Source organism: Phaethon lepturus, unplaced genomic scaffold (assembly GCF_000687285.1).
Source record: "Phaethon lepturus isolate BGI_N335 unplaced genomic scaffold, ASM68728v1 scaffold6009, whole genome shotgun sequence".
In the NCBI taxonomy this organism is placed as follows: Eukaryota; Metazoa; Chordata; class Aves; order Phaethontiformes; family Phaethontidae; genus Phaethon; species Phaethon lepturus.
In genome coordinates, this window is record NW_010564068.1 from 3,955 (window position 1) to 17,779 (window position 13,825).

The window sequence follows — 13,825 nt, forward strand, 5'->3', positions numbered from 1 at the left end:
ACAAGTGTTAGGATATTTAAAATCAATTTTTAGTTTCTATGAAAAAAGTTAATTTCACCTGCCTGTGAAACTCACTGGAGAGACTAGTAAGGAAGAAGGATTTTTCATTTCCTCAAACCCCTATTAGTGTTCATTTTTGGAAAGCAGCCTTAATAAATATTGCATCATACTACAGCTATGTATCTGTTAACTTATATAAAAATTCAATATGCATTTCTTAAATCAGCACAGAAGTAGAGTGTAATTTTTCAGACCACTGGTTTTGCTGTTGCATGAGAACTTTCTTAATCAAAGTTTATCTCAAAGAACAGATGCTGACAGAGATGAAGTAATAATGTGGCTATGAAATAATCTGCTGGAGGAAAAAATGTTTTCCCAAGTGTCTTTAGGGACAGAATAGCCAATGTATTTCTTTGGGTATGCATTTCTTTGGGTAAAACACACTGTGCTAGGTTCTTTCTGCTCAGGCAATTCTGGTCATTACAAAAAGCAGATAGTCTCCCTTGTGTCATTTTTAATTGATTTTTCACTGCATTACAAGAGATCATTGGCACTAGTCCAGGAAAAGGCAGGCAGCAAGTAGGGAATTCATCAAAAACTGACTCATTGATCACCGGATCTGATGAAATAATTAGTACTTGATATTTTCAATACAGTTTCATACTGTTATTTTGACTTCTGAAAACAAGAGAAAATCCCTTTATACCAGCAGATCACTGAACAAAACTGTGATTTCCAAAATTCTTCAGCAGACCTATTCATTTTTTGGAATCTCCTGGTAGGAATTGCTAAGAATTTTTTATTTGCTCATTAACAGGAACGGTAGCAGTTAATGTGCTCTGTTTTGCAAACAAGTCAATTTGGGGGCATTGTATTTATGATGGAGAGAAGTCATAGACAGTGCAAATCGTTTTGGTGCATCCATTCCCAAACATTTGCAGTAGTGGGCCTTCAAATCTGTTCGTTAATAATAATGATATTTAAAAAAAATAACAATAATAATCCTGGAAACCAGCAGAGATGCTGAAGGGATATCACACTAACATCAAAGCTGCGGTAGGCTTCAGAAAGTACCATACCATAGTTCCAAGCTCTGCTCTCTAATGAAATTTGTACGATAAATCAGTGTATAGCAAGCCTTCTATCAGAGGATCCTCTGTGAATTTGCAAATGTGTTGTTAACTCAGTAGATTTTACCACAGTCCTGTTTAAAAATATGGGTAATGTGCAGGGTTTTTTTTCTTCAACACCTGCATTTTTGATGCAGTAGACAAAAACGTCATCTCAAAACATCCCAGAACCTTAAGGAAGAATATTGCTTTTTATATGTATCAAAGCAAAAGTAAGAGTTTGATACCCTGCTAAATCCTTGAACTTGCTGCCAAATTTGAGCATAGAGTGAAGCTTCAGTGCCTACCTTAGTCACGGCTTACAAACTGTGAATTTTTCAAGTTTCTGCTTCTAGCTGGCACTAGAAAAACATTCAGTTGCTTTGTTGTGGGGTTTGTTTGTTTGGTTGTTGTTGTTTTTTCTTAGGACTTAGATTATTTTGGGTATATTGCTCTTTACTTCTCTGGAGAGAACCTTGCTGTTCCTTGGGGAGCAGGGGGGTCAAGGTATAAATAAATACTTGTTGCCTCTCCCTTACAGGAGACCTGCAAACAAAAAAGAAATAGAAGCCATTAGACTGCCTTGTTCAGAGAGAACACTGAATCAGCGCAATATGGCACAACATAGTATTGTCCTTGGATTATTCATGATGACTGTTTTATCACTGTTGGATGGAAGTTCAGCTTTCCTGTTAAATCAGCGTCTGAAGGGAAGATTTCAAAGAGACCGTAGAAACATCCGCCCAAACATCATCCTCGTTCTTACTGATGATCAGGATGTAGAACTTGGTAAGAGCCCAACATGAAGAGAATTTTAGCTAACGAGTATGGCATTGCTTTTCCTTGAAGCTAGGTTCTTCCATTCAAAATAATTATCTTTTTTTTTCAGTGTGAAAAATGATAGGAAGAACAAGTTGCAAAAGTGTAAACCTACCTTTAGTTAGAAAATACTTTCCATCTGCATGCGACTCAAGAAGAGCAAAAGTTAGTCTCAACTTAAAATGTCAAACTTCCTATTTCTATGGAAATATGAGATTCCTGCCTATCTGTCTTTATCTGCACCCCTAAACTATGCTTTTGGCAATTGCAAGTATAACCTGGGAAGCTGCATGCCAAAGCAGTAGGTTTAAACTCATAACTGATTATTGCACCATGTAATTACCCAAAGTGGTTTTTTTTATGTAATTGCAGACATTCATTACATATATAATTTTATTTTTAATTACTTAAATGTTGCCTAATGTAGTCACACTATTCTTGGTATTGTCCGTTTAGATGTGTAGTTAATTACTGACCAAAATCACTTAGTATGAAAAGGTTCTACGGTGTTATTCAAGGCTATGTTAATTGTTGAAGAAAGGAGATGAAGATTAAATGCATGCTTTGCCTAATGATTTGGAATAATGAATTAACTGACAGAGGTTGGATTTTGTTCTGTTACCTGAACAAGCTTATATTTACCAAATGTTGTCTGTAGTTAGAAGTGATTAACACAAACCAGTTTACATTAATAAATTTGCATTAGAAAAATGCTTTTAAGTGAGTTGAAAGCCTGGATCATCTGAAAGACGAGAGCTTGTATATGTGTGGTCTTGTGTGTTTTTTTGACAGTTACTGCATTGAATTCCTAGTATGGACGGGAAAAATTGGAAAATAGACCTTGCAGAAGAAACAGAATATAATAGTAAAGTTAATCAACTTGTGTCACTTATACATTTACTCATCTAGTTGAGAAGTTAATCACAGCAACGTGGCAGTTTTCTTACAGATGCTTACTTTTTATCAGTGTTACTGCATGTCAGCAGTATCATATATGTCACATTCTTCTCAAAGGTGGTGAGAAAGCCTGCTATGGCAGTAACCCTGCCAAATGCAAATATAATTCAAATTAGTAGGATCAGAAGATTTTGTTGTTGACACTTTTTTCTTTAAATGTTTATTTGGATTACAAATAAAGCAGTTTCAATAATGTACATCCAAAAGAACCTAAGTACATTATCTTGCAGTCTCAGAAGGTGGTCCTAAAAAATTTATCATCTTCTATTTCATGCTAGCCTGCTTGTTTCTGATGCAATTGTCTAAGTCCTTTGGGCAGTATATTTCTCTTCTCTGATAATCTGATGCTTTCCAATTTCAAGCATAATGGGTATGTGTCCACACAAATTAGGATCTAACTAAGGAAAATCCATTTGATGAAGCTCAGATTTGATATTTGTCATTTGCCACTAATGGCTTTGTGAGACCCAATATTTGTTTGAATTAATTTTTATTCTTGTCTATTGTCTGGTGAGCTGTCCAAGTTAATCAAAATTGGCATTTGTGGGGATTGTGGTTAATGCGTTTAAGAAAGATGAAAACAAGATGAGAATTACAAATAAAAGCTAAGGAAGACTTGGAAGCTATGAAAATCTAGCATAGAAAGCTGTGCTTAACTAAGATTTCAATTGTTTCTAAGAATATTCTGTACCTGGGTGTTGTCGCTTTCATTGTTCTGTTGTGGCTACTTCTAAGGCAAAAGGGAAGACAACACAATCTCAAGTGCTCTTAACAGCCTTTCTTTAATTTAATTTAAGATAGATTTAACAATGTATGAGTAGCAGGTTGAGTTTACCAGAAAGAGAATGTCATTTCAGAAAAGGAGTACAATGTTGGTTTTGGTTTTTGTGGGGGTTTTTTTTTTTTGCACTATTGTTAATCATGAGTTTTACTTGAGAAACCAAACCTCAGCCTAGTGTTGAAAGAAGGAAAAGGCTGATGTGAGGCACTGATGGAAAGGATGCCGAATCTCCAGGTCAAAGGAGAAGGAGTTGTAAATTGTAATGGATACAAATGGGAGAAGGCGAATGAGAACACCAAGAACTACATGCTCAGTTGATTGTCTTTCTAATCAGAAGAGTTACACTGACAAGCAGAATATAAAGAGGAGGAATATACTGATGAGGAGGAAGCATTAATTAGAAACAAAGACCTTTTTTCCCCCCCCATTAGAGCCATGTAAATTCAAGTTAGTATAATGCTATGTCCCCTGTGTGATGGACTCAGCACCTCCAGTTTAATTAGGTTTGCCTACCATATTGCTATCGTTTAACAAACCAGTTTATTTCATTATTTCATAGTTGGAGAAAGATCTGATTATTTAGAAGACATTTCAGCCACATTAGAGAAATCTGAGCGAGAGGCGATATGTATTTTCCTACATCTTCCACTGAAAAACTACAAAAGTGGCACGGAAGATAATTTTTCTTAGTTATTTTACATGGACATTAGAGCCTTAGCGCTTCGTGAAAATTAAATATGAGGGAAAAAAAGGAAATGAAGATGTGAAAAGGGTGTCTAATGAGGTTCAAATAGGATAAAAATAGAAAGCTTTAGATAGGGCCTAGAAGAAAGGACAGTTCTGAACTGTTAACTGGGGTTCAGTTAACTTACCTGCACATGTATACTATTTCTTAAATTGTGCTTCAGAGTAGACTAAGTCACTTGGGCCTTAATACAAGTTCTTCAACAGCTGGAGCTCCCTAAAACTCATATAAATTATGACCTGTGACAACAAAACACAACTAATGAGAAAGTCAATATTATTTCATAAACAACCGGTATATTTTCTCTATTAATGTCCACGAAAATATCAGCCTTATCACTACACTGAATTAAGTTTACTTACGTCCCTCAGTGAACTATGAAGACACACTAAGCAAAGTTATGGACACCACACAAATTTCAAGTGCATTTTCAACCTAGGTTTTGTTTCACTTTGTTCAGTGAGCAGCTTGGATGCATCCAATTGATTAAATTTTCATATTTTCACAGTAGTCCCATGGATTTTTTTTTTTAAATAGCTTAGAAATTTCACATCTAACTACTAAATAATTTTTATTTGTTATCTGTGGTTTTAGACAGGTAACAACATTTTCTGGATTAAATACTGACGATTCAAAACATGACTTCCCTTGGTATATCCACTAATTGAAACCCGAGAAGGTTTTCCAACTCAAAAGGTGGTTTGGTGAGGTTCCAATTGCTGATTAACACATAACTAGTCTTCTGCCACAGAAAGGTCAATTTCTACTTTTTCTCACAGTTCTGTGTTTGTATTGGAGGTAAGCTGAAGAAAATAAGTTTTGGTTGGCTGGTTTAATGCCGTTTAAAATATTTAAAGCTGGCCTATTTAAGATTGTACAGAAGAGTATGCTGGATTTTTACCTTCCACTGATCTGTCACTCTCTATTAGTTCTCAAGCTGGGGAAGCAGATTAGATCATATGTTTTTGTATGAAAGACTGTTGATATATAGGGCCTTGTCATTCCGGCAATTTTATTAAAGGAGGTTACTGTCCCCAAGGGGGAGTCTTAACATGTACTGTTATTTATGCACAGATGCCTCTGTCATTTAAAGGGATTGTTAAATTGTATTTTAATATTGGGATGACAAAACATTCTTTTGGTCTGCCTACTTGTGCTTGAGCTAGCTCATAAAACAACACGGAGGAAATGTCCACAGTGTTCAGGCTCACATACTGTATAATTGACTGTTATGTTAACTGTGGTGTTAGTGCCTTTGAGCCCTAACACTTACCCCATAGTTATGGAAACAAAAAATCGTGTTTTCTTTAGAAATTTCCTTTTGATATGAGAAGTTTAACAAGTTCTTGAGTGCAGTAACCTGCCTTGGTTCTTGTCACAAAGTGATGTGACAGACATGTGCTCTGACCTGAGGAATGCACAGACAGATTTTTTTTTTTTTTTTCCCCCATAGTCATTCCAACAAAATGATCTCAAGAAAACTAATACCATGGCAATTTTTAGGTGAAATGACCTACAGTAGCAATTGACCTTCCCTCATGGTGCCAGAGAGTCAGATTTTGTATGTGGCTTATGACCATTTTCCCTTTAGGTTTTGACTCCTGGTTATATCAATGTGCCCTGTATCAAATCAATTTACTGTTGCAATTTCATAATGAAATCTCTGCCTAAAGAGCGTAGAAGAAACCTAAACCCTTTATTGACAGAAACAACATACAGTTTGTGCCAGATGGTTGCAGGATGCATTGATTAAAGCTGAATTATTAATCCAACTCAACCTTGCATAAGTTAGCCTCAACCCTACTCCAGCATGAACCCATAACTTCATCTCCATGTTGTCTATTGCCTTTCCCTGCTCATAACAAGAAGGGAGGGTTGGTGATGGAAAGGCTTACTCTACTTTGCAAGGTCATGCTGATGACAGGTATCATAAGTTCTCTGGCAAATGGAAATTCTTCCTAGATCAAGTATAACTCACTTTGATACAGTTTTAACTATTGGGCACCAATAGGTGAGGGAAATGAAATGTCGTCTTTCTTCTGATCCTTGGTGTTTCTGCATGTAGGAGGAACTCTGATATGGATCCGGATTTAGCTAGGTGGATGTCTATGGTAAAGATCCAATCTTTGTCCAAAGCCTTGTCTTAAATAGGAAACAGAATGGCCATTTGGCAGCAGTGTGGCTTTTAGTAATTTTTGGCAAAAAAACTTTTACTCCCGCTACCCCAATTCACTCAAGTCCCTGCTTGTTAGTTAAACTTGCTTGCTTGTTCTTAGATGATGATTATAAACTACATGGTGTTACCTGATCCAAGTAGTCATCTAAAAATCTGATTCTGCAGAACCAAGCCTAAGAAAATTTAGAGAGTTTTAGGTAACATTATTACCAAAATGGATCAGGTTGGATAGATAGAACTCAGTGGGCTGGTTATGAAATTATTATGAGGACTTTACTTTGTCTTTGGTTGCGTGAAAGTTTCAGAAATCAGTATCTGCTAATTCCTCACAATAGGGAAAAGAACATTATATCTAGAGAACAACTCTAGCAGACTCTACTTGAACAGCAGATTGGACTAAACAATCTCCAGACATCACTTCCAAGTTCAGTGGTTCTGTGATTACAACCCTCAGCCTTTTGCAGAAGGTTGGCACAAAAGGCAGTGTGCATCAGTTGTCTTCTGAAACCAAGGATTAAATAATGTTTAAGGAGTATGCAAACTTTGGTCAGGGTTGCTGCACAAAGTGAATTTCACCCTCAGGCCCCATTGTCTCAGCCTAATTCATGCTGGTTCTTGCCTTCAGCTCCTGGAACAGTACTAGTGGCTCCAGAAAGGCTGCACAGATAGTTACAGTGGTAAATCTTGAGCTTAGAGAGAGAGAAATTAAAAAAGCATTATGATCCATGTCAACAGGTTTGAGTCAAATCTTCACTTAGGACTTCAGTGTTTGGTCCTTCTTAAAACAACAGGAGAACTTCACCAGAGGGCCGCACCTTCAGTTTTGGGCCCCTCACTACACGAAGGATGTTGAGGTGCTGGAGCGTGTCCAGAGAAGGGCAACGAAGCTGGTGAGGGGTCTGGAGCTCAAGTCTTATGAGGAGCGGCTGAGGGAACTGGGGTTGTTTAGTCTGGAGAAGAGGAGGCTGAGAGGAGACCTTATCACTCTCTACAACTACCTGAAAGGGGGTTGTGGCGACGAGGGTGTTGGTCTCTTCTCCCAAGTAACTAGCGATAGGACAAGAGGAAATGGCCTCAAGTTGCACCAGGGGAGGTTTAGATTGGATATTAGAAAAAATTTCTTCACTGAGAGAGTGGTCAGGCATTGGAACAGGCTGCCCAGGGAGGTGGTGGAGTCGCCATCTCTGGAAGTGTTCAAAAAACGTGTGGATGTGGTGCTTCAGGACATGGTCTAGGGGACATGGTGGTGCTGGATTAATGGTTGGACTTGATGATCTTGAAGGTCCTTTCCAACCTAGTGATTCTGTGATTTGAGTTCACTATGAGATTACAGTGCCCTTACTACCTGTGCTCTATTCTGATTTCTGATGTAGCACATGAGCTCTTAGTTCTTGTGACTGAAACAAGAAGATAATTCTGGGATGGTTTTCTTCTTCCAGGTTCTATGCAAGTGATGAATAAAACAAGGCGGATCATGGAACATGGAGGTGCTCATTTCATCAATGCCTTTGTGACAACACCCATGTGCTGCCCGTCTCGCTCCTCTATTCTTACAGGGAAGTACGTCCACAACCACAACACTTACACTAACAATGAGAACTGTTCTTCTCCATCCTGGCAGGCTCAGCACGAAATACGTACTTTTGCAGTGTACCTCAACAACACAGGATACAGGACAGGTAAAATCAAGATCTGAAAGCATACTTAGACTTACTAGTACAGAGACTAATGTATATAATTTGTTCTCATAATGTATTGCAGCAGAATGCCAGAGCTTCAGTCGTGCATGTAGGTTTAGCTTCCTTGTACTTTTCACTTGAGGAAATTTTTAAAAAATACTTTTTTCAGAAGCTGGGAAGGGTAAAATAATGTGCATGCTTGAACTGACAGCCTAGCACATGTAGAATACGCCCTGCAATTACCTGAAGTGCATAGAACAGACGAGAAAGGTGCTATGGAAAGGAATTAGTAATCTGAATTTTTCCTAAAATAGATGTATTAATCAAACTAAGAATACAAGAGAAGGGACTGCATGTTCTGTGCTTTGGGGCAGACAGTTGGATTAGTTTCTCCAGACAACCCATCCCCATACAGGTGTTTAGGGTAAATAACGACTGAGGAATTATTGGCAAGATCAAATGTACTACTGAGAAACAAATGATCCTCTGGGTGCAATGCTCCTTAGGAACAAAGATCCTTTAGGAAAGGTTTCAGGAAGTATGCAGCACATGTTTCACACCTATTTCCTTCTTACATTCTTCAGGCATGAGATTTAGGTCCTTGCCTGTTACAGTGATGTTGTCACGTTTCTTTGCTAATGCCTTTTGTCATGATGAGAAATGGGCATGAACCTGGCTCTATTTGTGTTATTTATGCTATATATACTATAGTACTGTAGTATAGCTGTTATTGATAGTATACATTTGTGCTTTGACTTTATAGTATTGAGGCTTCCAGAAATCTTGAATAATAATTGTAATAAGATCATTATTTTCTTTTAATTATTAACGTGACTTTTATATGTCATTGCTGCAAAGTCTACGTCTTAAACCAAATAGGTAATTTCCTTGTTTTGTTTTTCTAAAATAAAGGCCCAAACTAATCTGGAAAGAAATAAATTAGGGGAAGTGCACATACCTTATTAATTGGTTGCTGTTTCCCTGCATTTATCATTCCTGGCACTAATACCAATGGTTGTATGAATACCACACCAAGGTTAATGTTTTATTCTTCATGGATTATTTGTTTTGTATTTACTGATGTTTGTCTATTGTCATAATTTTTATATTTACTGACTATATTTCAAGCACCTGCAATTTCTACTAACTTGCAAAGTTATTGTAAGTGTCCTAGTATTCATATGTCTTATATTTTTACATTAACTTCATGTTTAAATTTAGACCCAAGATCTTAGTGAATCTATATTACATTTTCAGTCTAATTAATTAATTAAATTGCAAACTAAATTTATTGGAACACACAGAAATACTACTTTTACAAGTACAAAGCAATCTTCAGGCGTAAATGAGATCCTCATGTAATTAAATATGATATGTTACTACACGAATTTAAATGGGCATTGCCATTATTGGAGGCTGGTGTTCATTTCTGATCTCTGGTTAAAGTCTCGAGTTATTCACTATGAAGGTTGTCAGCAGTAAGAAGGTATTTTTTAAACCTTTTTTTTTTCCCCACAAAGATCTGATCAGATTTACCTGTTTCAGAAACAGCAGGGTATTGTACTTTAGAACTCAGTTTCTCAAGTTTCAAAAGTATCCTGCTAAGGAGAGCATTTTGAACATTATGAATACAGTTCCTCTGAAATGGGGAGTCCTCCTTGAACATGACTGCAGTGAACAAAAGAAGATCTGGAAAGCACAGGAGGTCATTTGGGGCTGGGGTGTGTTTTTTTGTTTTTGAGGCCTGTGGTAGTGCTGGCTTGCCCTGCAAACAGTTTAGGTTCTTGGACCCTTTTTTTTTCTTCTTCTTTTAAGAGGCCATGAGGAATAAAGTGTTTTGAGGCTTGCTTTTGTATTTAAGTTCACAACCTTGGAGAAAGCTATTGTTTTGGAAGGGAGTTTGGTTTTTTCTTAATTCATAAGCCAGACCTTCTCCCTGTGTTTGTCTCTTCTCTTTTCTCCAAACTTGAAGGAAGAAATTGTACTGTCCTACTCCACTTATCTTCCCTCTGTTTTTCTTTTCTGCCACTCATTTCACATCTCCTTGCCCTCTTCTCTATTCATTGTGATCTCCTACTGTTTTGTTGCAAAAGATGATTCTGCTGGGGACCGTTCTTTCTGTGTTGTAGTATTTTCCCTCTGGCGGTGGCATTTGTGGTTTGGATCTATGCAGACTTGTGCTGCTGCTGACACCTTTGGGAAATGTGCCAGTGGTACGTGGGCAGGAGGGAGCAGTGCGGTGCCGGTTTGTCCTGCACAAGTTGCAAGTAAAAAAACATGAGAGGAGATAGAAAAGGTGCAACTTTCCTATAATTGTTTCTCATTTTCAGCCTTATATTGTCAGTTGTATATTTTTCAACTTTGGCACTTTAAAAAGTTTGACCAACTTTGTTAGGCACTGGACTTGGCAGAATAGAGATGAAAGGAAGAGGCTGAGGTCGAGGGAAGTCTGTGTCTTTTGGCTTGAACAGTCATGATTTCAACCACTGTGCATAGGGCTCACCGTCACTTTATGTGGGTCAATTAAAATAAATATCATGACAATGCAAAGGATGGGTTTTCCTTCTACAATGGAAGCTATTGAGGCAGTAGACGTTACAGGTTTGTCTTCCTCTGCTTTAACCTGTCTGACAGTCTAAAAAATACCAGTGTCATGAATAGTGACTGAAAGGCTGTGTTCTCGTTACATAGCCACTCTACGTAGACAAGATCCCAATCTTAGCATATTAAGCAATCGGTCCGATTTTGAAGAGCTTCTCACATCATTGTCCTATTACATATTGTGGGAAATTAGATAAGAAGGACAAATTATGTAAACAAACCAAGTCAATTGATTGATTAATCTTTAGAATTGGTGTAAGTGACATCTGAATCATCACTAACTTAAAATAGTGGCTGCTAGTACTTCCAACTTGGAGAAGGAGATTATTAGAATGGAAAAGAAACAAAGAGATCCTGTGAGAAACATTTCTGAATGTCAGGGAATTTCTCTACCAAAGGTTCCTGTGTAAACATTTACAGGAAAACAGTTCTGTTTTCCATGAACATACACATGTATGTCTTTCTGTGAGACAGCTTTTAAAATGCACAGTGCATTGTTGTGTGCCTGAGTCCTGCAGCAACAAATACCAAGACGTTTTATTGGGGTACAGATTTAAACTTTCCTTTAGACATTGCTTAATAAGAAAAGCCTATCTTTTCCATTTGCCTGGCTGGCTGAATGATTAGGTCTTAAAATTGGTGACTGATTCCAGAATATTTTGTCAGCCTTATCTGCAGTCAGGAAATGAAAAGATATGTTTATCTTATTAAATTCAGCAGAATTAGGTATGGTGGGCCAAATTCAGCCTGGCAGAAGGACACTTTTTGCTTCAGTGAATCTTCTGAGAGAGTTCTGTTAAATTTGTGTTAGGGCTTAATGTGGCTCAGTATGCAGCAAACACAGTACACATTTTGACTAACTCACCATCCTTGTTCCTTTTGAGCAGTACCCTATAGTACAGCTAACCCCATTCAGTTAAATGAACCTATTAAAGGGAAAAGCTGCTACTTGTACGGTTATATGTCAGTACCTCCGTCTGATGGTAAGTCCATACTGGAAATGCGCAAAGAATTAATAAATGTCATTTTGCACCAGGCATATATTTTGAACCTAGAGAAAAGTCATTGTGGGAGGTCCATCTGTGCCATTATAAAAAATTTCTTGGGAATAAAAGTAATAATAATTCTTAGCACTTTCATAGGGCTTTACAATAATTAACTAATGAATTCATTAAAATTCAGTGACAATCTTCCATTTCCTCTCATTAATATTAGACTAAGAAAATACAGTGGCTGACTGCATTCAGGTAATTATTTTTCCACTTCACTGTCTGAGCCTTTGACATTTTAAAGTGATTTTAACATCAAATTGTAAGAAAGAGGAGAAAGGCTATTGGTAAATGTTTGTTAAAGGAGGAATGAACCTGAAAAATATGTGACCATATTTTAATATCTAGATACATGCCAGGAGAAAAATTCTCAGATTATCAGTTTCCTGCTGTAGAAATTGCTCTCCACAATAGTAGCTATTTTTTATTACAGAAATACTAAAAACTTAACTGAAGTTCATCTCTGTGTGTAATTGCTTGGTAGGGAATAACTGGTGACCTAAAGAGTCAAAGGACAGACAGAAGTAGAGACAGAATAGTGAAGTACTTTCTACAAGGTCACATGCAGGTGAAGAGCAACATTACAAGAGATGCGGTTGTGATTCGCACTCCAGTGCCCTGGCCACTATGCTGTGCTGCACCTCTCTGTCGTGTTACAGGCATATAAAGAAAACAGATCATCCAAGTCAGAGTAACATCCTATATGTAGGACAGATAGCTTTTGCAGCTGATGGAAAAACTGAAGCCCGTTTTTAAAAATAATAAGCAAGTGATTCAAGAGTCAGACTTAATTTTTAGAAGTGATTTGCACGATTAGGAACTGAAGTGTTAATGATACTCAACTCCAAGACATCTAGGTGACTTTTCAAAACTGGATATCAGGTTTCTGAATTATTTCTCTTGAAGGTAAATTAGTTTCCTTAGAATTTTTGCTCTCTGTGTAGAAATACTATCTTAGCAAGGTCTGTCGAATTTTATCTGTTAGATTGTTTGAGACAATTAGACTTAAATGGTGTGAAAGAAAGATTCAGAATAGTGTCTAGATCATGATAGCTGTTATTGCAAAAGGAAACCAAGGATCTATGCTGGAAAGGATGTAAGAAGAGTCCTGATGTATAGCCCAAATCCACTGACTCTGTCCATGTTACTATTTCTGTCAGACTTGGTCCATGGTGGTGAGTTATTGAGCTGGAATATCCTGCAAATATTCTGGAGAATGACATATTTCAAACAAAAGAGTTCTGGATTGCTTGCCTCGTGTGTGCTAAAGACTTTCTTTTTCCTCTCGACTCTAATTTCAGTTCTATACTATAAGTTGGTTTCAAGTCAAACATGAATGTATCTTTTCCCTCTGTGTTCTATGAATTGAGTTCTAAGCATCAGTAATTTCACTTTAAACATATTACAATGCATGATAACTTAAAATGAGAACACATGAAGTAGAGCTGTGGTCTCCTGAGGATTATGCAGAGGTTATAGAAATGAAACGTGTCTGTACAGCTACTGTTTCATCACCTGTCTTCAGCATGTAGCTTTACATTATTTAATGCACATTTTAACCATCCTGAAGAGAGTATATACACTTCTGTGAGTAACTCAGAGTAAAATCCTCAAGATAGCCTGCAATCCAGTAAAACTTGCTGAGGAGTCTGAGATTAATGAATCCACAACTACAGAAATAAGCCAATGTCTGTGGCTCCCTTATTTCCAGTCATGTTTTGTTTCCTTCTTACCTCCTCTCTTATTTCTTCCCTTAAATCTATTTGGTTTTGACATAAAATGGTATAGATTGTGAAAAACACTTTATCTTTTTCTTTCCCCCTACTATAATGTACTCTTCTGATAGGATGCCAGTTCTATCATTTAAAGTGTAATGGCTTTGTCATACTGATTTATCGTTTCAGGCAAC

The 13,825-nt window shown here is 37.2% G+C and overlaps 1 protein-coding gene across 2 annotated transcripts in view; it reads left to right on the top strand.

Annotated features, from left to right (window-relative positions):
• Positions 1–1,669: 1,669 nt before the first annotated feature.
• The window catches only part of SULF2 (sulfatase 2), a 64,724-nt gene continuing 52,568 nt past the window's right edge, over positions 1,670–13,825 (top strand). For both annotated transcript variants that reach the window (XM_010294740.1, XM_010294741.1), the window contains exons 1-2: positions 1,670–1,898; positions 8,027–8,266. In XM_010294740.1, the coding sequence (XP_010293042.1) occupies positions 1,724–1,898; positions 8,027–8,266 (415 nt within the window). In that variant the 5' untranslated portion in view covers positions 1,670–1,723. The remainder of the gene's footprint in view (positions 1,899–8,026; positions 8,267–13,825) is intronic.